The following is a 25,379-nucleotide window of genomic DNA, read 5'->3' on the forward strand; positions in this document are numbered from 1 at the left end:
AGACTGTAAATCACTCCCTTGAGACATTTGTTAGCATTTGGAAGAATTTTGTCTCAGATGAGAGTTCACTCTTAACAAAAATTACTGTAGGGCTAAGATCATATGTGTTCGTTTTGCTGCGTTGGCACCTTAATGAATGTTATGGCTAGTTTATTTATTACCTATTTTTTAAGTAAAAAAAACATCACGAGTTCGTTTAAATTTTCTTTTTGCGAAACTTGCTTTTTTTACTGGAATCCAGTTGCATTGCAACTTAATGTCACAGACCCTGTTGGTAGGTTTTATTTAGATGCTACACGTTTTTTTTCTATAAGGATAAAGTATATAAGAAAAAGTCACAAGGCTTCGATGGCAAAAATATTAAGAACAAGTTAAGAATATTTTATGGTAGGTAACAACCGATTTCTCACGAGAATTGACAAAAACACTCTCAAAATAATGAAAATAAGAACATGTTAACACTTTAAGTGCCAATCTCGTATATATCAGACATGGGCTATGTAGGAGGGCGAAGCCCTCCTGTAATGCCCAGTTTGAGTTAGAAATCGCCATTTTTAGTCTAACTCGTAGGAATCGGATTGGGCTTTATGTTCAATCAATAAAAAAATAATCAAAAGTGAGTCTTTTCAGAGAGATTTTAAGCTAAAAAGTAAAAGAAAATGCAAAAATTTGACAAAAATCCACTTTTTTAAGATTTTGACCGTTTTTTTACCATTTTTGGTCAACGAGTTATCCAAGAACCTCCAAATTTGGTCCTGATTTACTTGATTCTGTCATCCAGCGAATTAATTTGAAGTTTTACCACTGGGCACCTTTCTCTCATTCAGGCAGGTCCGTGCAGCGAGTGAGTCTTTAGGCGGCGAAGGGGCCAAAAAGAAAGAGTAGACTCTCAGCTATCCAACGGATTATCAACGAGCTTCTAACTCCTTCTAGATCCGGAGATATAAGTCTTTAAGTTTGAACTAGCGATTTTCTTTAAAAAACTTAGAAAACAATGACCGTGGCATTTAAAGGGTTGAACATTCTTATAAATTTGATGAAATCTAGTCCTAGTCTCATCCATTAAAAAAGGTAAAATGGTCTTGAATGGTATCATAGACCCGGTGGGACCCCCTACCCACTGGAAAATTTGGCCAAAATTTTTTCCCCAGTGGGAAAAATACCCAAAATTTGAGCCCTACTGGTTGATTTTCTTTTTATATCAAAAATTAAACTCAAAAACCGTCCCACACTTGATCTTTTGACCTTTTGGAATCAAAAAATTTCTATCAGGCAAAAATAAAAAATGTAGTGTTTCCAGGAAGGAAAAAAGCTCTCATTTGGCCGCCGGAATTTTTTTTTTTTTTGCGATTTTTGATAATTTAAGATCACTGAAATAAAACTTTAAAGATAACTTTTATGTACAAACAGTATGAAGCAAGCCCTGGGTACTAATGTACCAACTACTAAACGAAGTCTTTGGCCGGGTCAGGAAATCATATTTTTTCACCCGGCCGGTTTCCGGAAACACTACATTTATTTTCGCCTCACCATTAATATTTCGATAGAAAGTTTTATCCCCACTTTACGAAGGAGTTTCCCACCGGGGTTGTGAGAAAAGGAAATTTGAAGTTACAACTATAAAGTTACTTTGTGTAAATATTTTTGAATATTAGAGATCGATATTGAAAATTTAACAATGTCACATAAATTGAAATAAAGTAATACCATACAGAAGAAATTTTAAAATAATTAAATGAAATCAAAATTAGATAAAGAGCGTGGAAACAAGGCTTGAACTATAATGACATGACAACGGATTTGTAAAAAGAACCAAATGGAGGACTGCAGCTATGTCTTATTTTCGATATAAATTTTAATCGAATCGCTATGATAGTAAGGTACCGATTACAATATAGGATAAATTTTTCGAGTGAAGATATTTTCGTCATATCCCATTTTTTACTCGAAAAATTCTTGTCATAGCATAAAGTGTACAAAATATGATGTATTTTCATGTTGACAATAAAAGTTTGTATTTCATTAGATATTTCGAAAATTTTGCTGGATGTCGGAATCCCCAAAATTGAAAAATATAATAACACCATGACACTGGTTTGTAGAGGTTATAATACTAGCAATCAGTGTCATAATATATTGGCACTTTTTTGGCTAATTTAAAATTTTTCGAAAATTGAAGTTCGAGCGAGAATGTCAATTTTTAGGCCTTCAACTTGATTTCATCGAGTATTTCGATCTGGGAGGGATTTATTGGTTTCTAGGCTATATTTCAAGCCCTACTGGACTATTTTTGAACTTTTGGATCCTCAGATCCTATGTTCGTAAGTCTTAAGTCTAGTGTTAAAACTCAGAGTTAAAGCTCTACCCTTCGAACCTACTTTAGAGCACTTACAAATCGATTGTGGTTTCAAAACACCCCGGTGAATTTCCCTTTTGTGCCAAGTATTTTGCCCCTGATTGAGAATACTGACAAAAATTAAAGTTAAATACAGTCACCCTCTGATTTCAAAATACCGTTTTCCCTTCTCTTCGATGACGTCATTTAGGGCCCAAATGACGTCATAAAACATTAGATTTGGCATTTTTTTAGTTTTCAACCATTTTAAGTGGTAATTTTTCGTTGTTTGGGCTTACAAAACAGATCTATTTACCCTCCCACCATCCAAAGGGTTTATGATGCGTTAAACTTATCTACTTCTCGGCGGCTGCGACGTGACGTGCGACGGATAGTATCGTATTATAAATAAAACTACAAACCCTTTCTACCAAGGTAAATGAAGGGTAATGTCTGGGGTTTGAGAAGTAAACCCTACCGGATATGAAATTTTTGGTAAGTTAGGGACCCTATCATAAGGAAACATTGTGTTGTTCATCCACAAAAGGGTCAAAAATTACTAAAAGTAGACGAAAAATTGAAAAAACTTCTAATCTTCTAATTAAAATATGTCAAAAAATAACCAAAAGTCGACCCTGTCTGATACACATCTCGAAAATTAGTAAGTTTGGGACCCTGTTACATATTTTACAGCCAAAAAAGTGACCATGTCAAGAGGCACGTTCCCATACCCAATTTTGCCTAAGTACCTCCCTCCGAGATAATGCAACTCTCGCTTTTCGTTTAGTTATTTTTTCAGACTTTCAAGTTTTTATTTTTTGCTATTTTACCACCATTGCTTTATTGCTTCTTTTTTTATCGCTTTTAGTCCTGCTAAGGGTTACAAAAAGGGGAACAATCTGGAAAGAAATACCCATTCCTTCCCTTTTGAAATTACTTGATAAATAATCTTCATAAGTCGGCAAATCTTTTTTCGGATTGAAATACTTTAATCGGATTAATTTTCGCAAGATTAATTTTCATGAGCGAGAAAAACCGCGAAATTTTCTGAATTTAATTTCGCGTGTCAGAGTTAGAGAAATTTCGCTTGGATTTAATTTCGTGAGTAAGCCTGGAAACAGATTAAACCATTTTTTGCCATGTAGACTTTGGACTGGTTTCTTTGCCGAAAATGCGATTTTAAAAATTTCGTGGTGGATTTATTTTTTCAAAGTCAGGAATCTCACGCGTTTTTGCGAGTTTTGCGAAATTTAATCTTGCAAAAGTTAATCCGATTAAAGTACCAATATCATGAATAGAAAATGACACTTTTTATGGCAGATTGTTGTTTCATTCTATTCAGCAAGATGCGCAATCATTCTTTGATTTTTGAAGGCTTTTTGAGATGCTTTCAGTAAGTGTTTGTAAACAATATTCATTGCAACCAGTTTGGATTTCACAAACGAAGTTATGTGATTCATCACAGTCGACCAGATCAAAACAGCCTGTTGTTTGTTCGGATGGGAAACGAACCACGACACATCCTTCACTTCCAAGAGGTGGTTGTCTTCCATCACACCAACTTCGATAAGCTGAATTGTCATTATCAATCCATTGGAATTTTTTCTTGCTCAAATTGTTAATAAGACCAAGCCAAAAAGTGCTTTAAAAACAAAAAGAATTAGATTTATCCTCTTTCTAAGTAAGGCCATAATCCCGTTTCTTACCATCTGTACATCTGTATACATGAATTCAGTAGTGTATGTAGTGTAGAAACTGGGTAAACAGAAATTCGAGAAGCCTGTTGGTGACCCCAGGGTACTAGGTTTGCGAGATGACGGGTACTTATGTCCGAGCCAAAGTTTGTAAATCGACCCTTAGAGTGAGTATTATCCGAAAGTTTCAGTCATTACTGGTTGCATTACTGGTTGAAAAAATCCCACTGGTTCTGACAAAAAATGGAGTTCTTTTCTAGAATCAAGAACCAAATTAGGAAGTTAAAGGCTGATTAATTACTGTTACACACTTCAGAGTCTGTGCTGAAAGGATCTTTTTCAAAGGAAACTCATCCGTTAATTCTTTCAATGGTGATGTGATTGAGACGTGTGAAATGAATATTTTACATCGCGTCGCCAAAGGTTAAATTTTAGAGAAATGTAGTGCTGACAGAAATCAATTGGTAGCCGCGATAAAGAAACAATTATCTTTAATATCTTACTTTAAGGAAGCAAACTTCTCAAAAAAACACAGGTTTTCTTTCAAAGATTGAATGGTTGCAAGTTTGGCATTTTCTTCCATGCAAGCTGATTGGGCATCTTCCCATGAAATTTGAACATCTGCGTTTTCTTCGGGAATGAAATATTGACTCTTTATTTCATTACAAGCTTCTGATGGTGGAATATATGGCCTATAAAGAAAGAAAGAAAATAAATAAATCCAGGTATTTCCTGGTATTTCGGCCAAAACACATTTTCTCTTATTTGAGCGTAGACAAAGGTTCACCCTATTTTACCCCAAACCTTTACCGACTTTTTAGCACGGGGAAATTAGAATATGTCATCGCTAAGGGGGGAGTTGGAAAACAGCTGACGGGTAGATGTGAGTGCCATTAGGGTACCCTATTGAATCGAGAATTTTTCGCTAAAAATATCACGATAAATAGTGACAATTTTTTTGCTTAAAATTTGCTCTACAAAGCCTCCTCATCACGGCGTTAAACCATCGTGTTTTTGCACCTTATGCAGATTTCTTACCACTAGACTAACTTTGAGACGCCAAGATACTATTTTCTATACAGGCCCAAATATAGTTTTTGCTGTTGAAGAACTCTTATTCAGAAGCTGTATATAACTTTAAAGTCTTTCAAAGTCTTTGAAGTCTTTAAAAGTATGTCCATCCACGATGGCTAGCCACGATGGCTAATTAGATCTAAAACAAGAAGCCGGAGCGGCGTGAAGGTCCAGCTGACGTGGCAATAACCGAATGTCGTTCGTACCGGGTTCCTTAAGTGACACAAAAAAATTTCCTTCCCATCCTCCACTCTGAGCTTCTATTCTTTGACACTTTCTTTGCATAGCTAATTTTTGATTTTTGAAAGTTTTTGATGCATTTCCCGAAACATTCGAAACATTTTCAGCTTAGGGGATTCGAACCCACTATATTCAAAGCATCTATGATTAGAACGCCAGCGCCTTAACCACTCGGCCATCGAGTCACAACTGCATTAAGGAGTTCAAAGTTGCTTGTAAACATGGTATTTACTCCAAACTCTATCCGGGGGCTAAAACCCTAACCAGGGGTTAATTCCCATCCCCAACCCTAGCCCTAACCCTACCTGACCCTACCTGAAACAACCCTTTAATCTAACCGGGAAATTTGACTCTACTACCAATTCAATCCAAAACATAGGTTAAACATCGCGCGGGTAGGCGGGGCAAAAATTCTAGATCGGCGGTTGGTTTAGCTTGGACTTGTTTAGCCTGGACAAAGACAAAATCTTTTCGACCAGTTGCTTTTTAAAGGTCCATTCTCTGCTGCGCGCTGGACCAATAAATTCTGCTAAGCCATTTACTTAACCTTTAGACACCGCTGTTTTTAAAAACAGCGCGCACTGCTGCCGCTGTTGTTTTTTTTTCATGAAAATGGAGGTTTCACGGAAAATGTCATAAAATCTGATTCGCTAAAGCTTAAGTAAAAAGTAAACCAATTTTGGAAACCAGAATAATTCTTCTTTCAACTAGAATTTTAAAAAAGAAGTAAAAATAAACAGTTTTTCCTATAGCTCAAGTCAAAACTTTGCCTAAAAATTCTACTTTTTTCACTTTTGTCACTTTTTTCGACAATTGGTGCCACTCTCAAAACGTACGTGGTACGTCATTTGGCCTATATATATGACATACGCGGTACGTCGTTCAGCTTCTAAAGGTTTAATTGTGGTTACAAATTGCAATGCAATGTTATCTTTTTTCTCCTTTCTTTCATAAAATGAAAATCGTATCATTTTTTCGGCAGCTATCTTTCTTCCTTTAGAGTTTTTTATATATATAGTGATTCGCTGGATTGGGACACACAGCGTGCGGCGTGCGAGTTTTGAAAGTGATAGGGAGCTATTGTAAGCAGAAAGTTATAAAGAGCATCTGAATAAGAATTCTTCAACAGCAAAAATTATATTCAGGCCTGTATAGAAAATAGTATCTTGCTGTCTCAAAGTTAGTCTAGCGGTAGGAACTCTGCATAAGGTGCAAAATGACGATGGTTCAACACCATGAAGAGGAGGCTTTGTAGAGCTTTGTTAGATTTTCGAAAACTTTGTAAAAAAAACGCTGTAAACACACACGTTTTAACGTATTAATTTATAGATGGTTTTCCACCTCAAATATAATGGTTATCTTTTCTGAAAATGACCAATATGAATTTAATGAAAATACACCTTACACTTTTTGTTTAAAATAACACTTTTATGAGAACAACGAGGCTCATAATGAGGCCCCCCCAGCGGACCCTCAATTCACGCAATCACGCAAATTTTTTTCGAAATTCACGCATTCACGCAAGTTTTCCTCGAGTTTCACGCAATAACCCGATTTTTCAGAAATCGGAAAATTTTCTGGGAAAAATCGGGGAAACATTGGAAAATCGGGAAAACTGCACATAATCGGTGGAAAAAAGGGAAAATTCACGTATTCACGCAAAAAATAGCCCAGATTCACGAATTCACGCAATCAAAAAGTACATTTTCACGTTCACGCAAGTTTTTTCAATTCACGCATTCACGCATTTTTTTTTCAATTTTCACGCATTCACGCAACCGAAAATGCCCATTCACGCAATCACGCAAACCGCTGGGGGGGCCCCCATAATCACCAAAATATAAGAATAATTTAAGAACAATGCTAAGTCTTAAATTACTCGATTTCACGCAATATAGGGGTCAAAGTAGTATATAATATAGGATATAACGCCTAAAATACCTCAATTACATCCTATAAATAAGAACGGAATAAGAACAATTTGAGGCTCAAAAGTTCCTAAAAATTAAGAACAGCCAAAATTCTACTGGTTCTTATAAAAAAAGTGTAAATAAATAACTTACAATGATGGTTCACATATAGTAAACCTAGGTATTTCACATGTGGAAAACACTAGCTGCGCTGGGATTTCAGTAGTTTGAGAAAACTCCAAACATAAACCATCTTCTGGTGGCTCAACACCCAAAGTATACGGCGCCCCATTTATCCATGTTGGATTTGATATTGAATTTGCCATCAATCCGAGACGATAAAAAACAGAGCTAAAATAAATTTCATATGAAAATTTTACTATTTTCAGAAAAATATACACAATTTGTTGCTCAGTACTTTAAATATCATGTTGATACAATTCTCCTTAGCTGCAACAGACTAGCATGAATAAATTTCCTTTTTTTAGTAAAAATTGACAAAGAGATAAAGAGTCATGCTGGCTAATTACAACCGACGGGTAATTGCGAACACTTTTTCAATTTTCAAATGGGAGTAAAACACCAAATTTTTAATTTTTTCACTTTCGCAAAGACCAACTAGTGTACTTCCACGCAAAATTTTTTTCACAGAAATCTTTTTATCTTTAAGAAATGTAATAAAGATTGCGTCACGTTGAAAAAATGAAGAAAAATTGCCTTTCAAACATTTTGGCATTCAAAACGGAGGCCCGGAATCTTCGAATTAAAAAACTTCGAGTTAGCAATTTTCAAGTTAAGAATTTTCGACTTAGCTAAATTATGACGTCATAAAAGTGCAAATTATGAGGTCACTCGACTCTAACTCGATTTTTCATTTTCAATAAAGGATTTTCGAGTTAGAAGTAACTCAAATGTTACTTTTCGCAAAAACTTTTTCTAGTAAGCTAACTCGAATTTTTTTTCACAGAATGTTTTTTTCGAGGGCACATCCTCATTTCTAGCCGATAGATTTAAGAAGCCCTAATCAGAACAGATTAAAATTTCTAGCTGAAACATCGGGAAACAAATTTATTTTTTAAGTCAAATATATCGTTAAAATCGTAATTTTTTTAATCTTTAGGATAAAATAAGCATTTTAAGCTCAGGCTACTTTTTTCTAAAACCTTGGTTAGAATACAATAGCTATTTATAAGAACAAAGGAAATTTTCGGTTTTTACTCAGTTTGGGCAGCATGATGAGTGACGTCATCAAAAAAATCTTTTGTCAAAAGTTTCCTTATGTGAAAAGGATTTTGTGTGCCACATTTCATTCAAAAAGACCCACTAGAAAAAGTTAAGGAGTGGTACAGGAAAAGCTCCCCCTAGTTTTGAACCGCCCCTAAAAGCCTAGGTTGAATAGGGTTTAGAGTTAAGAGATACCAAAACCTAGAATTTGAAACAATAGTGAGGTTAAGTTAATCGGTAAAATCACGACGACGAACGAAAATTTAACAGGCTAGTGAGTTTCAATCAATCAAATTTCGTATTTCCACTAGCCTATTACATTTTTCGTCCGTCGTCGTGATTATCCCGGTATACTTAACCTCACTAATGGCCTTAACGAGGGAACAATCGATTACGTTTAGAAAAAAATTCGCATAAGTAACTTGAAGCTTGTGTTGTGTTGATGTTGTAAATTCTTATTGAAAAGGGATACTTAATCGATTCTCCCCTTCAGATGTAAACCGATCCAAAGAAAACAACCCTTTCTCACAGACTATGGGAATGCATTTTCCACTGGAAAAATTGACCATAATATCGTGCCCAGTGGAAAATTAGACAACAATTTTTGTCCCCGCTGAAAATAATCTAATATAGCTATCCTCACTTCAAAATGTACTATGCTGATTATTTCCATCCACACTGTTTTTTGTGGCTTGAAAACAATGAAATTTAAATACCCAGCCATAAATAATACGGGAATATCAAACCCATCGAGTTTCAGTCTGTTATTTCTGCCTGAAAAAATCCTACCAGGTCTATGAGAAGGAGGTGATGTAATATAGGTACGTTAAGTATAAACATGGCATTGTTGAGAGAGTCTCTCTGGGGCACAGTTGGCAACTTGTAGTTAAAAATGGCATTCTTAGGTTCTGTTGTGAAATTCCATATGGCGCTATTTTAGTATATTCTGAATATTTTTTCACCGATTTCGTTTTGAATATTCTTATAAAGTATAATTTTATAAAGAAAAGCGTATGTAATATGGAAAAAAACTCTGAAAAGTACTCTTGGAACAAGATTGTTTTCCATACTAAAGAACATACTAGGATATCTAAAGAACTAAACCTTCCAAAGAGCTCGCTCAGCTACCATTAGAAAAAGCATACGCGAGACCTTTTGCTAAATATTTTGAATTTATTTTTTCAAAAACTGTATTTCTCTCGCGCAGAAAGGGTTAAAGTAAGAATATATATTTTATTACAGTCTTAGTGGCAAGGTAACGATTACATCCAATTCTTCTTGAGACTCAATAACAACAAGATCAAATTGCACTCCATTAAACGGTGGAAGGTCTTGACATGTTTTTCTTGCATCTTCAAAAGACTCCTCCAGTGGTGTGAAATAATACACTGAAGTGGCTGAAAACAAAAATAACAAATTAAATTTCCTCATTTTTTTGTTGCTCTAAGAACTTTAAAATAGAGAGATTTGTTTCTTTGATGTAATGGTAATATACAATGCATTTCGACCGGCGACCACGACTAGCGACCAAATAAATTTGGGTTATCGAGTTTTTTCCCTTTCTCACACGTAGAGCATCTCTCCTTATCATTTGAATATATATCATATTGAAAAATAAGCTCAGCCCTGTCTCATCTATTTAAAGCCACGTGCCAAATACGTAAAACAACCATTTCGACGCTCTTGGAGCTTGATCATGGTGTCAACTTTTATCCTTTTGTATTATCAGCATCAAAATAATAAGTGGCACAAAATTTTTTATAAAATGGTTTGAGAAGCTTTGTATTTAATCATTAGATTGTTATTTCTGCCGAAATAGTCATTTGTCAGCATAAAAGAATCAATGATCGATGATTAGATTCGTATCTCTAAAACCTGCTAAAATAAAACTGGCCTTCCCAATTTTTTCCTACTGGCAAGTTCTATCTATTCACACTAAAGGCATTTCATTCAGCATAATTAAAATATTTGGTGTAACAAAGCTTAAACATCATACTTAATGACCATGTTAATATTTTTGTTAAATAGTGACACTCTGTCAAGAAAATGACTGGTTGCTTCAAAGGTCACTTTTTAGTATTCTGAGGACTTGATTTAAACATTCTCTACGGAGGAGAGAGTAGATAAACTCGATAATCCAAATTTATCTGGTCGCCGGTCGTGGTCGCTGGTTGTGGTCTCCATTTCTGGTCGATTTTTAGAAACTCCCATTACTCAGTTCGTGCATGATATAATATATTGAATCATAAAAAAAAACATAAAAAACGGGTGTTTGTAACTAATCTCACATTTAGTTTAACAAATATTCGATATTTTGGGTGCTTACGTATAAAACATTGCGTCATGAATTCCTTAAATCTTTTCAAATAATTACCTCTTAAAGGTGATAAAAATAAGAAGACCCTCGGAGATAATCTCATCATCAATCATAAAAAGAGAATAGATCAAATAACTAATCTATTTTTGTATATACGAGGTTGAATGAAAGTGTGATAAATATTGTAAATCGTAAGAGGTCTTTCTCATCTGAGGCTGCGTTTAGAGAGGCCCCCCCAGCGGACCCAAATTTCACGCATTCACGCAAAAATTTTTCGCAATTCACGCATTCACGCAAGTTTTTCTCGGAATTCACGCAAACCCAATTTTTTGGGAAATCGGGGAAATTTTCGGAAAAAATTGGGGAAAATGTCAAAAATAGAGGTCTTGCACATTTCGCTAAGTTACGTAATTTACGTAATTTCCGCCATTATGGAGTAAAACGTTCGATTTGCATAAAAAAGTATGACAAGGCTGTACTCGAGATATTATTCGACCGGATATGGTCATCATGCACTTGAGAAAAACTTAACTCAGTAGTGATTTTTTCATGTAGACCTGACTATAAAACACCGTGTTTGGTAGCGTCATAAGAAGCCCCCAAATAGAAAGCGTTACGTAATTTTCAACTTTAATCACATGCCATCGCGCAAAATATTTGCAGCTTCACCTTCTCCTCACGATCGTTTGAAGAAGGTGAAGCTTCCGCAGTTAACGTATCGCGATAGTAAGTGAAAAGATATGCGCCGCAGGCGAATTTTTGTACAAAAAATCACTTAAACATTATCAAAAATAGGTCAAACAAACATCGAGTGTGACACCATGACGCTTAGCTCAGGGGTAAGGAGGCGCAACCATTGTTTACGCAGAGAGGAAATTTTTGCATTTCTGTCACTCGCGTTTGGCTAAAAATGCTCAATTTAACACCATTGAAAAAGAATGTAGTCTAAATTCGTTAGAGGCAAGGTACGATCGCTTGATAGCTTGTAAAATGAGGTAAAAGAATGAACATTTTTTGTGAGCGAGGCGATCAAAAAAATTTAAAAAGAAAGGTTTTAATAAGGGCTCGCGAATTAATTTCCTACGTGTAGGGGCCGAAAAAATAATGACTAAGGAGGCGCAACCATGTTTTGCGCCGACAGGAGAAAATTTCTATTTTAACCCTCTGATGTGCTTAAATACGACTCCATTTCATCAAAAATTTTTCGCAATTCACGCATTCACGCAATGTTTTTCTCGGAATTCACGCAAACCCAATTTTTTGGGAAATCGGGGAAATTTTCGGAAAAAATTGGGGAAATGTCAAAATAGAGGTCTTGCACATTTCGCTAAGTTACGTAATTTTACGTAATTTCCGCCATTATGGAGTAAAACGTTCGATTTGCATAAAAAAGTATGACAAGGCTGTACTCGAGATATATTCGACCGGATATGGTCATCATGCACTTGAGAAAAACTTAACTCAGTAGTGATTTTTCATGTAGACCTGACTATAAAACACCGTGTTTGGTAGCGTCATAAGAAGCCCCCAAATAGAAAGCGTTACGTAATTTTCAACTTTAATCACATCCATCGCGCAAAAATTGCAGCTTCCCTTCTCCTCACGATCGTTTGAAGAAGGTGAAGCTCCGCAGTTAACGTATCGCGATAGTAAGTGAAAAGATATGCGCCGCAGGCGAATTTTGTACAAAAAATCACTTAAACATTATCAAAAATAGGTCAAAAAACATCGAGGTGACACCATGACGCTTAGCTCAGGGGTAAGAGGCGAACCATTGTTTACGCAGAGAGAAATTTTTGCATTTCTGTCACTCGCGTTTGGCTAAAAATGCTCATTTAACACCATTGAAAAAGAATGTAGTCTAAATTCGTTAGAGGCAGGTACGATCGCTTGATAGCTTGTAAAATGAGTAAAGAATGAACATTTTTTGTGAGCGAGGCGATCAAAAAAAAATTAAAAAGAAAGGTTTTAATAAGGGTCGCGAATTAATTCCTCCGTGTAGGGGCCGAAAAAAATAATGACTAAGGAGGCGCAACCATGTTTGCGCCGACAGGAGAAAATTTCTATTTTAACCCTCTGATTGCTTAAATACGACTCCATTTCAGACTAATTTTGCCAAGAAATCAGGTTATCGAAAGTCTACATCATAGGTAAAGATTTCTTTGAAATAAGTTTCTTTTTATTTGCAAAAACGTGGTGAAGTCATGGCCGCCTCCTGCCCCCAGTGGCTCTGGCCCTATCCCTTGAAATTGGGATAGGTGCGCACCTTGGGGTTTTCTACAAACTGTGAAAAGGAAAAATTCACGCGTTCACGCAAAAACAGGGCAGATTCACGCATTCACGCAATAGAAATATGGATTTTCACGTTCACGCAAGTTTTTTCAATTCACGCATTCACGCAATTTTTTTTCGATTTTCACGCATTCACGCAACCAAAAAAGCCCATTCACGCATTTACGCAAACCGCTGGGGGGGGCCCTTTAGACCAACTGGCATTTGTAATTTGGTATTTGCTCATGAGTGAGTCGATTTTAATAGCTTTTCCATTGTATTTTCTGTCATGGCATTTAAGGAATCGTCTTTTTAGAGTCATTACTGAAAAGGTGATTCCTTCAAGTTCAACTTTGACAGATCAAACAATGAAAAGCATGGAATTTCTCAAAAACTGCAGTCATTAAGACTGAAACTTTTTGCCGTAGGGCTAGGCTATGGCAAATCTTGCAAATTTTACAATCTATAGAAAGAACTGAATAAAAAACGTGCAAATACTTTAAAAAATCAAAAATATCATTTTTTCTCTTTGTTTTGGTTCCTTTGTTTGATTTGAAATGCCAGAAAAGGGGATTCCTTTGCTCCAAATGGCATTTCAAATGCCAACGAAATGCCAACACGCTGTCATCATTAGGCGTTTGACAAACCGAACAATTGCGCGGAACAATAGAATTTAAAAGAATACTGCAAGCAATTACAAATGCCAGGCTGGTCTGAGCCTGAGAAGAAATATTGTAATTAGGCATTACTATTCCCCAGTGGAAAATTATAATCCATTTTTTTGTCCCTGCTAAAAGTAATCAAAAACTCTCACTCGGGGTTCCTAAGGCACTTCTCCCCAATGGCCGAATGAGTTGATGTCCCTTAACGTAAATTTTTTTTAGGTTGCATTAGCTGTTGTTGAAATGAAGACTTACAGTAAACACCTTAAAATGGCATTTTTACCCCTTTACTTATAATTTAGGGAGGTGCACTAAAAGAATCGTGGAGATGAAATACAGAAAATAATTAATAATAGATAAACCTTACCAGTACATTGAATTGGGTTCGGGACTTGGGTGTTACCAGCAGCTTCTGCATATTGATCACATGTTTGCTGGCACTTGTAAAATAACAGTAGATCCAAGAAGGTTGTTACGTAGAGTAAAAACTTGAGATGAAAAGAAATCATGTTGATTGAACTTTATCTATCCGTGTTATGATGTTGTTTAACTGTTTGAGTATGAGTAAATCAGTGCTCCTTTTATAGTATAATAGTTCTGTTATGTGAAGCCCTTTGAAATCGGTATCGAACTGAGAAATGGGCTAGAGCAAACCAATTAAAGAATAACTGTGTGTTTTTATTGCATATATTCTTTTAGTGAGTTAAACCATAGTGATGTTCGCGCGTTGAAAAATACTATTGCTTCACAATCACATCACACGACTTTTCGAAATATTATATTTCCTTTATTTTTCTTTTTCGCCTTGCTGTTTCAATGAAGAGTGGAAATCCAGAGCTTATATGGTGGAAACCATTTATGTAACATTGATGTTTAAACTCAATTATAATATTTATTCAAAAATCCTTTTGAGATTTTATAACAGGAGGATTTCATAATTCTTCTTTGAGAGATTTAGACAGTCTCTAATATATAGATGTATCTAAGGTTAGTTGTTAACGTGATACTTTGGTCAATTTGATAATTTGGTCAAATTTATCAAAAAGACGTTTGATCAAATGTTTGACCATGTTTTGTCGATTAAATGACATTTCCAAGCTTGCTGGTGTTCCTACGACCAATCAGCAATTAAAATAAAGGGTTTGTCCCGTACAGTTTTTGAAAATCATGATTATCCGACGGTGTTTCTACCTATTTTGCAAAGTTTTATAATTTCCGCGCAGTTTTGTACTTTATTTTTGCGCACTATTGTATTGTAATTTCTGCGCACTTTTGTAATTTTTTCATGCACTTTTGCAAACATTTTTATCTAATATATTCTCTCCGATTTCGTCTTCTTTTGAGACTCGACTTTTATCGAGGATACTTGAGAAACTTTTTAAAGCACTTTACTTTAATTTAATGTCATTCATTGTCGACACTTAATATACATAATATACAAATAGGCTGAATTTTAATAATGAAGAGTTAGTCCGGGTTGTCCCGAGCGAGTTACCGTGAAAAACACAGGTCGAAACCATATATCAACGCTGTTCCCACCAATCCAGATTCTATTTAGTGTGCAATCATCGCAGAGAAAAGTAACCACGACGACCATCTTGAATAAAGTTCAAAGTTGATATTTTTATTCCCGTTGTTGAAAACACAACTCAAAAATGTAATCAATGCTTGGAGGTTTCTGGGGATTTCGAAAATAGTAAACTGCATACTGATACAGTCTCCTAGAAATTAATATGGTAATTTTTGCTCTTCATCTGAATTTTTCTACAGTGATTAGATTGACACATGTGCGATAAAATCTATATTATTGGTCTTTAGTCCCGAGTTGTTCCCAGAACATATAAATTATAATTATATTACATTATATTACATTATAAACATATAATATTTTGATATTTTTTGAGATGGACTGTATCGTTCATTTGGCTTCTCAGTAACTAGAATTGGCGCCTTCGTTAAGCTTTGTTGATTGGTTAAATAGTAAAGTCGAAAAATATAATGCCGAATTATAACTCTTTTGACTCGCAAATTCGGAATAACTTATCTTAAATGCTTCAATGATGTACAATAATGGTCGTAATATTTGAGAACAAAGGGAAATTTCCACGAAATCTTATAGCCATAATCGATTTGGAAGCGCTTTAACATCGGTTGGAAAGGTACGGTTTTAATTCTGAGTTAACTAATTCATGATAGAATTTAACCATGATTGTATATCCGGGGGGGTACTAGGGTTGGCGAATGAGGGGTATGTGCGGATGGGACCTCCGAAAACCAACCCTTAGAGAGACTGAAAAGGTGACCCTTAGAGAGACTTTTTGAATTATTTTTTTCCATTTTTGAAAAAGTCATACCCTTAGAGAGACTTTATTACAATATTTTTTTCCATTTTTGAAAAAAGTCATACCCTTAGAGAGACTTTATTACAATTTTTTTTTCGATTTTTGAAAAAAGTCATACCCTTAGAGAGATTTTATTACAATTTTTTCTCTTGAAACCAAAAAATTTCCTAAAAATCCTGAATTTTCCGACCCTTAAAGAGACTAATTTGAAACTTTCAGATTTTTCCAACCCTTGGAGAGACTTTGAAAGGTGAAAAAACCGACCCTTACCGTCTGCACATACTCATCATCTATTTTTGCTTAAGTACCCCCCCCCCGGGTTGTATATACATTGCAAAACAGTCAATCATTCTCTTGAAAAGAGAGCTGAAATCGATTAACGTGAAATTCTAGCAATGATGAGGCTTCCCCCAGCGGTTGGCGTGATGGCGTGATGGAGGCTTTTTCGTGGCGTGATGGCGTGAAAATAAATTGCCGGTGTGATCGTGAAATCGAGTTTTTTTAGGCGTGATCGCATGAAATTTGCAGTTCAGCGTGATCGTGAAAATTATATTTATTAGTTGAATCGTAATTCTATGTCCATTTTAGCCAATTTAGAGGGTTTAAATTTCAAAATTTTCTATAGATCTCATTTTAAAACATATAAGAAACGGTGCAAACAGTTTTATTCATCTGCCATTTATCCTTGTAACTTCCCCAATTGTCTTTAGCAGTTGCTAGCTAGTCTTCAAAATAAAGTCGAATGCTATGAGAGGGTCGAAAATTGAAAATTCCTCCCGTCGGCGCAACCCATGGTTGCGCTTCCTACGTAACTAACGTTTTCCTCTCTTTCTTATATGCTTTTTCTTAGATGCATCAAAGAGATCTGGTCCTTTATTTCAGGAAAATATATGTTTATAGCAAAGCCTTAACGGCTTTGACCATGGTCGGAAAATTGATTTTAGTATTTGAACATAAAAGTTATTAAATGTTTTTAATCAAATCCCTTAAGAGTAATTAAGAATTTAATTACAAAAATGACGTTATGAACTTTAAATAGACGTTAATTTTTTTATATGAATTATTTTTCAAATTGAATTGAAATGGATCCTAAAATAGCATCCTAAAATCCTAAAATTTTCTCCGTTGCCCAACCATGGTAAGCTTTGTCAATTTACTCAAATATACCTCAGCCCTCAAACCGGTGTCCTTTCATTTGACCAGTTGTCCAACATTTTTTGATATGCATAAGTCAAGATTACATCATTTTTTCTATCGGAAACACCCAAAATACTTGGAATTTGACCCTTGTGTATTACTAAAAATAGGAAAAAAACTCCTTCCAAATTTTTCAGCTGTTTTCAATAGGAAGAATGATATAACCTTGACTTATGCGCATGAGAATGCTGAAAAACCGATTGACGACCAAACACACACCCATTTGTGGGCAAAAATTTAAGTTTATATAACGGCATTTTATCCATGCCAATGGGTCTAAACGTGGTCTAAAACTGAGTTTATCCAGAGAATATACGTGTGAAAACTAAATTTTCTAGGCGTAATGGCGTGAAATCGAAAAAAATTGGCGTGATCGTGAAAATCAAATTTTTCAGGCGTGATGGCGTGAAATCGAAAAAATAATTGGCGTGATGGCGTGAATTTTGGGTCCGCTGGGGGGCCTCAATGATGACTTAATCTGAGTCGTTCCGAGTTGCTCTGAATAGAGGATTGCATTTTTTTAAGATGATTTTAAAGACTTAATTGTTTATTTGGCTTCCTAGCAATTAGAACTGCCTGATATGTTAATTTTTGTTGAGCAATTTAATAACTAAACACAAAAATGTAATGCCGAGTTATAACTCTTTTAACTCGGAATTTTAAGATAATTCATTCTTTATCGTCACACAATTTCTTTGCAATAGTTAATTCATTTGATTAAAAAAGACCTTTGAAATTAACCAGGCCCTATTTCAAAAATTAAAACTCGGATTAGCTCGATTTAACTCCACTACAACAAATGTGTACGTTAGGGAGCTTATAAATCACTTTAATTATGAATTTACAGCTAGACATTCACGATTTTGCAATTTTGGGTTTGTTGTCTAGGCATTTTTATCTACTATTAAAGGGTAGTCGATTTTGTGTCAAAATTACAAAATTTCTCACCTCAAAAATAAGAAAAGTGCCCAGAAAAATTACAAAACTGCGCAGACATTACAAAACTGCACATAGCAATCAATACATCTTACATTATATGGCCCCAAAAACGTCTATCTGAATTGAAATCTATCTAGTGAATTCAGAAAATAGGGAACGTTAAAGAATTTTATTGTAAATTGAGCTTCGTCTAGTTTCTCTCCCAAAAGATAATTTTCTTAAAACAAAGGTTTTTGTATGATTGTTATTCAATCAAAGTTGAGTCATACTTTTGTAAGGGCATCTAAAACGTTGAAAATATTATTGGTTTACAATCACATCACACGACTTTCCGAAATATTCTATTTCCTTTCTTTTTCTTTTTTGCCTTGCCGTTTCAATGAAGGGTGGAAATGCAGAGGGAAATCTAGAGCTTATATGGTGGAAACCATTTGTAACATTGAGGTTTAAACTCAATTATAATATTTATTCAAGAATCCTTTTGAGATTTTATAACAGGAGAATTTCATAACTTTATTTTGAGAGATTTAGATATCACAGATGTATCGGCAAGCTTGCAATGTATGGGCAAGCAAAATCGTCGGCCTTTTCAATACACGTCAAATCTGAATCTGACGGTATTCCAACAAACATTAGACGTATTATAGAGTAGTAAGGTTGTAACATACATTGCGAGCTTGCCGATGTATCTAAGATTAGTTGTTACTTAACACCGGGGAGGGGGAGTACTTAGGCAAAAGTAGGGTACGGGTATGTGTCGCCCTTGAAGGTGCCTTTTTTTATCTTAGATATCAAACAAAGTTATAAGCTGATTGACCCCCAAAAACAGCAAAAAACTGCAGAAAACAGCGTTTTTAGACGTCAATCAGCTTATAACTTTGTTTGATATCTTTTGACTAAATGATTATTTTTGATGGATTTTTTCACAGTGATAACGTTCGATGATCAAGGATTCACTTCAATGAAAATGATAGTTATAGCACTTTTCTACAAGATCTTCATTTTTTTCTTCTTCATTTTCATCTTCATTTTTAGAATCTTTTTAAAGATTTTTTTATTTCAAATTGTTCCACTCACTAATATCTTTCCAATGATACCAAATTTATAAAGATTGAAGAATTCCTTCAAAAGTTATAGGTAAAAGAAAAAAGAGTGCACACTTATCGTGAATAGACTTTAATTCGAATTTCCTATTGGAAATTTGTTGAGGCAAAAATCTGCCTGACAGCCCAATCCCGTCCTGTTTATCAGTACACCTGACCCTGAGAATATAGATGAAATTTGAATCAGACCTGAAAGATATAGATTTGCATATTAATTGGATTTGCTCCATTTTTGCCCCCGCAGGAGCGTAGCGACAAGGAGGCACTCATAGCTTCACACATAGATATTGGACTGGAATCTCGATATTTAGTTGCGTTTGTTTGTCGCCAAAGCATCCCCGTAGTTAGTCTCTTCCGTAAATGTTCGGTTTTTTTTCGGAACGGTAGTATACATATTTTCATATTACATTATATGCTATTACCATTATTACATACTAGCCATAGCTTTCACTAACTGCCACCCGCTAGTACAAATGCTTGTAAAAACTAATTAATGCTAATTAAGGGTTTTTAATGCTTTATAACAAAAGTTTGGAAATGATTTGGAATAGTTAGAATGATTCTTCTCAGCATTTTCTTTGAGATATCAATGAATAAGCTAACAAAAATGAAACATATTTTTTTTCTAAAAATGTGAATTACTTTTTACAAAGAATAAAATATGAATCTTAAAACATTCATTAGGAAAAGTGTCCAGGTAGAATCAATTACAGATACTAAACCAGTCAAAAGACATGCAACTATATTCATTTCAACTAATTTGAAATATAAATGAAACATAGTAGAACCAAACAGCTTAAGAAATGCTATGAGCCAGAAACATAACGAGCAGGAACCAAAAATTGACAGGTAACAACGTATACTTAGGGGTTTTTCAAACGGTTTAACAAAGGATATCGTGATCAAAAATTGTTTACATTAAATGGATTTACCAGTAATCTAGAAGCTGTAACAGCGTTGTGTAAAGGATGGAAGATGATAGGACGTAACGTGGTAATAGTATCAGTAACGAGGCAATATTGATGAGCAGGAAGCATGTATTAACAGGAAATATCGTACATTCAGGACTTTGTCCAACGGCATGATAAGGGATCTCATGGACAAAATTGTTTACATTAAAAAGATATGCCAGTTATCTTGCAGTTGTAACAGCAATATGGTGTAGAAGGATGGAAAATCATGACGTAACGTGGTAATAGTAGCAGTAACAAGGTAATATTGCGTGGTAAAGGTAAACGAATCCTCATTCATAAAAAGCTTAAAGGGAAAATAAGAAACATGAAATTAGATGATATGGCGGTCATCGAAAAAATACTCTGTTCGCGTCGCAACGGGTGTTAAAAATGCATGCGGGTGGACGGGTGGTCAAAAACATTCCCTGTTTTTTTTAATCATGCCAGTAACTCAGGGGTGGGTGGTAACGCGAGCAAAACAATTTTTCGATGGTCCTCAGTGCTACCGTGAAAAGCACAGCTCAAAATCATATATTTACGCTGTGCCGACGAATCGAGATTCTATTGATCGCCATCCAAGATCTTGGATGAGCGTCATAGTCGATATTTTTATTCCCGTCGTTGAAAACACAACTTACAAAAAGTCATCAATGCTTTGTAAAAAGAGTCAGTGATAGAGAATCATAACATAAAGTCTGTCTATTATTTCGATTCAATTAAAGTGACATTTCCATAATTAAAAGTTTAGTAATTACTGTTATACATTTGGGGATCATATAAAAGATTTCTTTCGAAATAAACTCATTACAATTACACTTGGAGGTTTCTGGGGAATTCGTGAATAGTAAACTGCATACTGATACAGTCTGCTAGACATTGATATGGTAATATTTGCTCTTCATCTTTGATTTTTTCTACAGTGATTAGATTGACACATGCGCGATAAATTTCTATTATTTGTCTTCAGAGGTTACTATTTTCTTTGAAAACTGAACCTCTGATACTCAGGGTACCTCAGAGCAATTGAGAAAAAAGCTATACTTTAAAAGAACAAATTGCGTTTCACAGATTTTTTTCCGCATCTCCGCACCGGAAAATCAGCGGAAAATTTGATGCGCCGGGCAGGTGACGCGAATAGAACAATTTTTCGATGACCACTTATATGGTGAGTGTACTGAAATTTCCTCAAAAGTAGTTCACTAAAGTTTCTTTCAATCTTTGATAATAATTTCCCAAATAGTGTCTGGTAAGTATCAACAAGAACACAGGTTAAACATAAAAGATTAATAAAACCAAGTCTTGTAAAAGTACACAAAGAAAAAAATATTTGTACTTACTGTCGAAGTACCATTACACAGGATCTTTAAGCATTCTTGTTGGGAGTAGAGTATGTTGAATGACGATTGTCGAATAAATTTATAGTTACAGTAGAATTTCGTTGCCAATTCAACCACCAACAATAATCACTTTTGTCCATATTCAATCATTGTTCTACTATTATCATTTTAATCATTGTTCATTATTGGGGACAAACTGGTTTGGGTCGAAAAATGTATCAATCTCCTGAATGTCTAAGACAGGAGACAGATTGTAATTTGACTGTCAGCAAATTCACTGATTGGTATATGTATATATCTTGTTTAATCCGAAAGTCAAAAGTGAATGCGTATAAGTATTTTGACTGCAGGAAGAGAGAGCTTGAATTTGAAAACTTCCAGAAAGTTCTCCATTCCATTTCCTGCATGTTGACCAATCGGGCAAAATTCTACAAGCGGAATAGAATCTACTGTCAAAAGCTGAGTAAAATGCCCGCGGCGCCAGCTATTATAAAGAAAAAGTTTTTAGGCTAGCAACTGCCGTCCCGGAAAGAAACCCGAAAATTTACGGAAGAGACTAACTACGGGTAGGCTTACGCGACAAAACAAAACAAAACAAAAACAAAACAAAACAAAACAAAACAAAACAAAACAAAACAAAACAAAAACAAAACAAACAAAACAAACAAAACAAAACAAAACAAAACAAAACAAAACAAAACAAAAACAAAACAAAACAAAACAAAACAAAACAAAACAAAACAAAACAAAACAAAACAAAACAAAACAAAACAAAACAAAACAAAACAAAACAAAACAAAACAAAACAAAACAAAACAAAACAAAAAAAAACAAAACAACAAAACAAAACAAAACAAAACAAAACAAAACAAAACAAAACAAAACAAAACAAAACAAAACAAAACAAAACAAAACAAAACAAAACAAAACAAAACAAAAAAACAAAAACAAAACAAAACAAACAAAACAAACAAAAACAAAAAAACAAAACAAAACAAAACAAAACAAAAAAACAAAACAAAACAAAACAAAACAAAACAAAACAAAACAAAACAAAACAAAACAAAACAAAACAAAACAAAACAAAACAAAACAAAACAAAAATTCGAGATTCCAGTCCAATATTCCTTACGCCTGAAACTATAACTGCCTCCTCACTCGCTGCGCTCGTTGCGGTGGCAATTACAATTTTAGTTTTGATTTACCTTTGAAAAGCTGAAACGAGTGTTATAAATGCAAATCATAACAGTGTATGATATAACACGAATTACAATATTACTTGTGCAAATCAAAACAAACAAAATGGCAGACTGGTTAAGATGATGATGAGCTGATTCATTGACTGGAAAAAGTGTTTTGTAATTGTATGTCAAATTTTTTCTTGTCTGTGAAACTGAATTCTAACTGCTGTAATTTAGTTAGAAATTCACTTCAGCAATGATTTCAATTCTTTTTCAGGAATCTTTAAAGAAATTTGCTCAGGTTTTCAAATGTATATTTGATATTTTTGTTCAAACTCTAATTTATCTTTGTCTTTTATTTCTATTAATAACTACCTTTATTGTTTATAGAGCTTCTCGAGCTTTAAATACCATCATATGGTCGTAACTCAAGAAAGTCCTTCTTAACTTAGTAAAACAAGATACCGGCAAAGTACAAAAAAGTTGAATGTATGCATATGTAAAGTTGAATCCAAAAGTGGTTGAATGAATGTTGAATGCCAATCAATGTAAACAAACTTTTTCTTTTGGTCTTCAAAATAGATTTACCTCACAGTTTTTTCACTGTTTTTTCAGTGTGGTAAATCTATTTCAAAAACCTGCAAAAAGTTTGTTTACATTTTCATTCAACTTTACATGCGCACGTTCAACTTTTTCATGCAGTTGTGATAGCCTAAATAACTTACGCTCCAGTCAGTGGTTTGGTGAAATAGCTCCAATTCCTTCCAAGTTAGGATGGACCTTCCCGAAGGCATTTAACGCTGGTTAGACTAGGTACACAGACAATCATACAGAAACGCCATAAAGCGAAAGTATATATAGCTATAAACTCAAAAACTCTAGCTTCCTGAAGGCATGTCTCTTCATTGTCTGCGCTGCTTGGAGAAAAGATTGCATCATGAAAAAGTACCATGCGCTTGAAAAAAAAATTAGGCGCATTTCAACTGGACGCGTACGGTCTGAATGGACCACAAGGCATTCCTTTATTTTGACCAATAAAATAGAAGATTTTGTTTGAGAAGTGCAATCATAGCGGGACGCAAGGAGGCCGGGCCTTAACTAGGATTGGTTTCTATTTCACCCATTTAAGAGGGCGAACCAAATTTCATACGCAGACGCAGAGTGGGAAAGTTTTTAATTACAAGCTGGAAAGTTTTCAAGGGGAAGGGGAGGATAAGGGGCAGAAGGCCGCAAGCAAAGGGCAAGAAGCAAGCAAGCAAGCAAGCAAGCAAGCAAGCAAGCAAGCAAGCGGCAAGCAAGTAAGCAAGCAAGCAAGCAAGCAGCAAGCAAGCAATCAAGCAAGCAGCAATAAGCAAGCAAGCAAGCAAGCAAGCAAGCAATCAAGCAAGCATCAAGCAACAAGCAAGCAAGCAAGCAAGCAAGCAAGCAAGCAAGCAAGCAAGCAAGCAAGCAAGCAAGCAAGCAAGCAAGCAAGCAAGCAAAGCAAGCAAGCAAGCAAGCAAAGCAGCAAGCAAGCAAGCAAGCAAGCAAGTCAAGCAATCAGCAATCAAGCAAGCAAGCAAGCAAGCAAGCAAGCAAGCAAGCAAGCAAGCAAGCAAGCAAGCAAGCAAGCAAGCAAGCAAAGCAAGCTCAAGCAAGCAAGCAAGCAAGCAAGCAAGCAAGCAAGCAAGCAAGCAAGCAAGCAAAGCAAGCAAGCAGCAAGCAAGCAAGCAATCATCAAGCAAGCAAGCCAGCAAGCAATCAAGCAAGCAAGCAAGCAATCAACCAAGCAATGCAAGCAAGCGCAAAGCAAGCAAGCAAGCACGCAAGCATCAATCAAGCAGCAAGCAATCAAGCAAGCAAGCAAGCAAGCAAGCAAGCAAGCAAGCAAGCAAGCAAGCAAGCAAGCAAGCAAGCAAGCAAGCAAGCACAAGCAAGCAAGCAATCAAGCAAGCAAGCAAGCAACAAGCATCAATCAAGCAAGCAAGCAAGCATCAAGCAATCAAGCAAGCAAGCAAGCAAGCAATCAATCAATCAATCAAGCAAGCAAGCAATCAAGTCAAGCAAGCAATCAATCAAGCAATCAAGCAAGCATAGCAAGCAAGCAAAAAGCAAGCAAGCAAGCAAGCAAGCAAGCAAGCACAATCAAGCAATCAAATCAATCAATCAAGCCAATCAATCAATCAATCAATCAATCAATCAATCAATCAATCAATCAATCAATCAATCAATCAATCAATCAATCAATCAATCAATCAATCAATCAATCAATCAATCAATCTCAATCAAATCAATCAATCAATCAATCAATCAATCAATCAATCAATCAATCAATCAATCAATCAATCAATCAATCAATCAATCAATCAATCAATCAATCAATCAATCAATTCAATCAATCAATTCAATTCAATAATGTTTTAATCTTTAAAGCATTAAAGCGTAATAAGTGCATGACATGATCTTTATGTGGTGGCATTTAGTGAAAGCTATGACTAGTTTACTCCAGAATGCACGTGAAAACATTTGTTGTTGAGAGTAGAATTTCAATATTCATCGGAAATTTTTGTTCTTTAAGTGAAATTAATACTTTAGAAATATATTCTATGACGAAGATTTAA

At 35.1% G+C, this 25,379-nt stretch overlaps 1 protein-coding gene across 1 annotated transcript; it reads right to left on the reverse strand.

Moving 5' to 3' along the window:
* Positions 1-2,036: 2,036 nt before the first annotated feature.
* Positions 2,037-14,266, reverse strand: LOC136803707 (uncharacterized). Its single transcript, XM_067060426.1, has 5 exons — positions 14,095-14,266; positions 9,718-9,874; positions 7,407-7,604; positions 4,533-4,721; positions 2,037-3,977 (listed from the first exon to the last, which is right to left on the reverse strand). The coding sequence occupies exons 1-5, from the start codon at positions 14,234-14,236 to the stop codon at positions 3,674-3,676; spliced, it is 990 nt and encodes a 329-aa protein (XP_066916527.1). The 5' UTR covers positions 14,237-14,266; the 3' UTR covers positions 2,037-3,673.
* Positions 14,267-25,379: the final 11,113 nt, after the last annotated feature.

Source organism: Clytia hemisphaerica, unplaced genomic scaffold (genome assembly GCF_902728285.1).
Source record: "Clytia hemisphaerica strain Z4C2 unplaced genomic scaffold, Clytia hemisphaerica genome assembly, whole genome shotgun sequence".
Lineage (NCBI taxonomy): Eukaryota > Metazoa > Cnidaria > Hydrozoa > Leptothecata > Clytiidae > Clytia > Clytia hemisphaerica.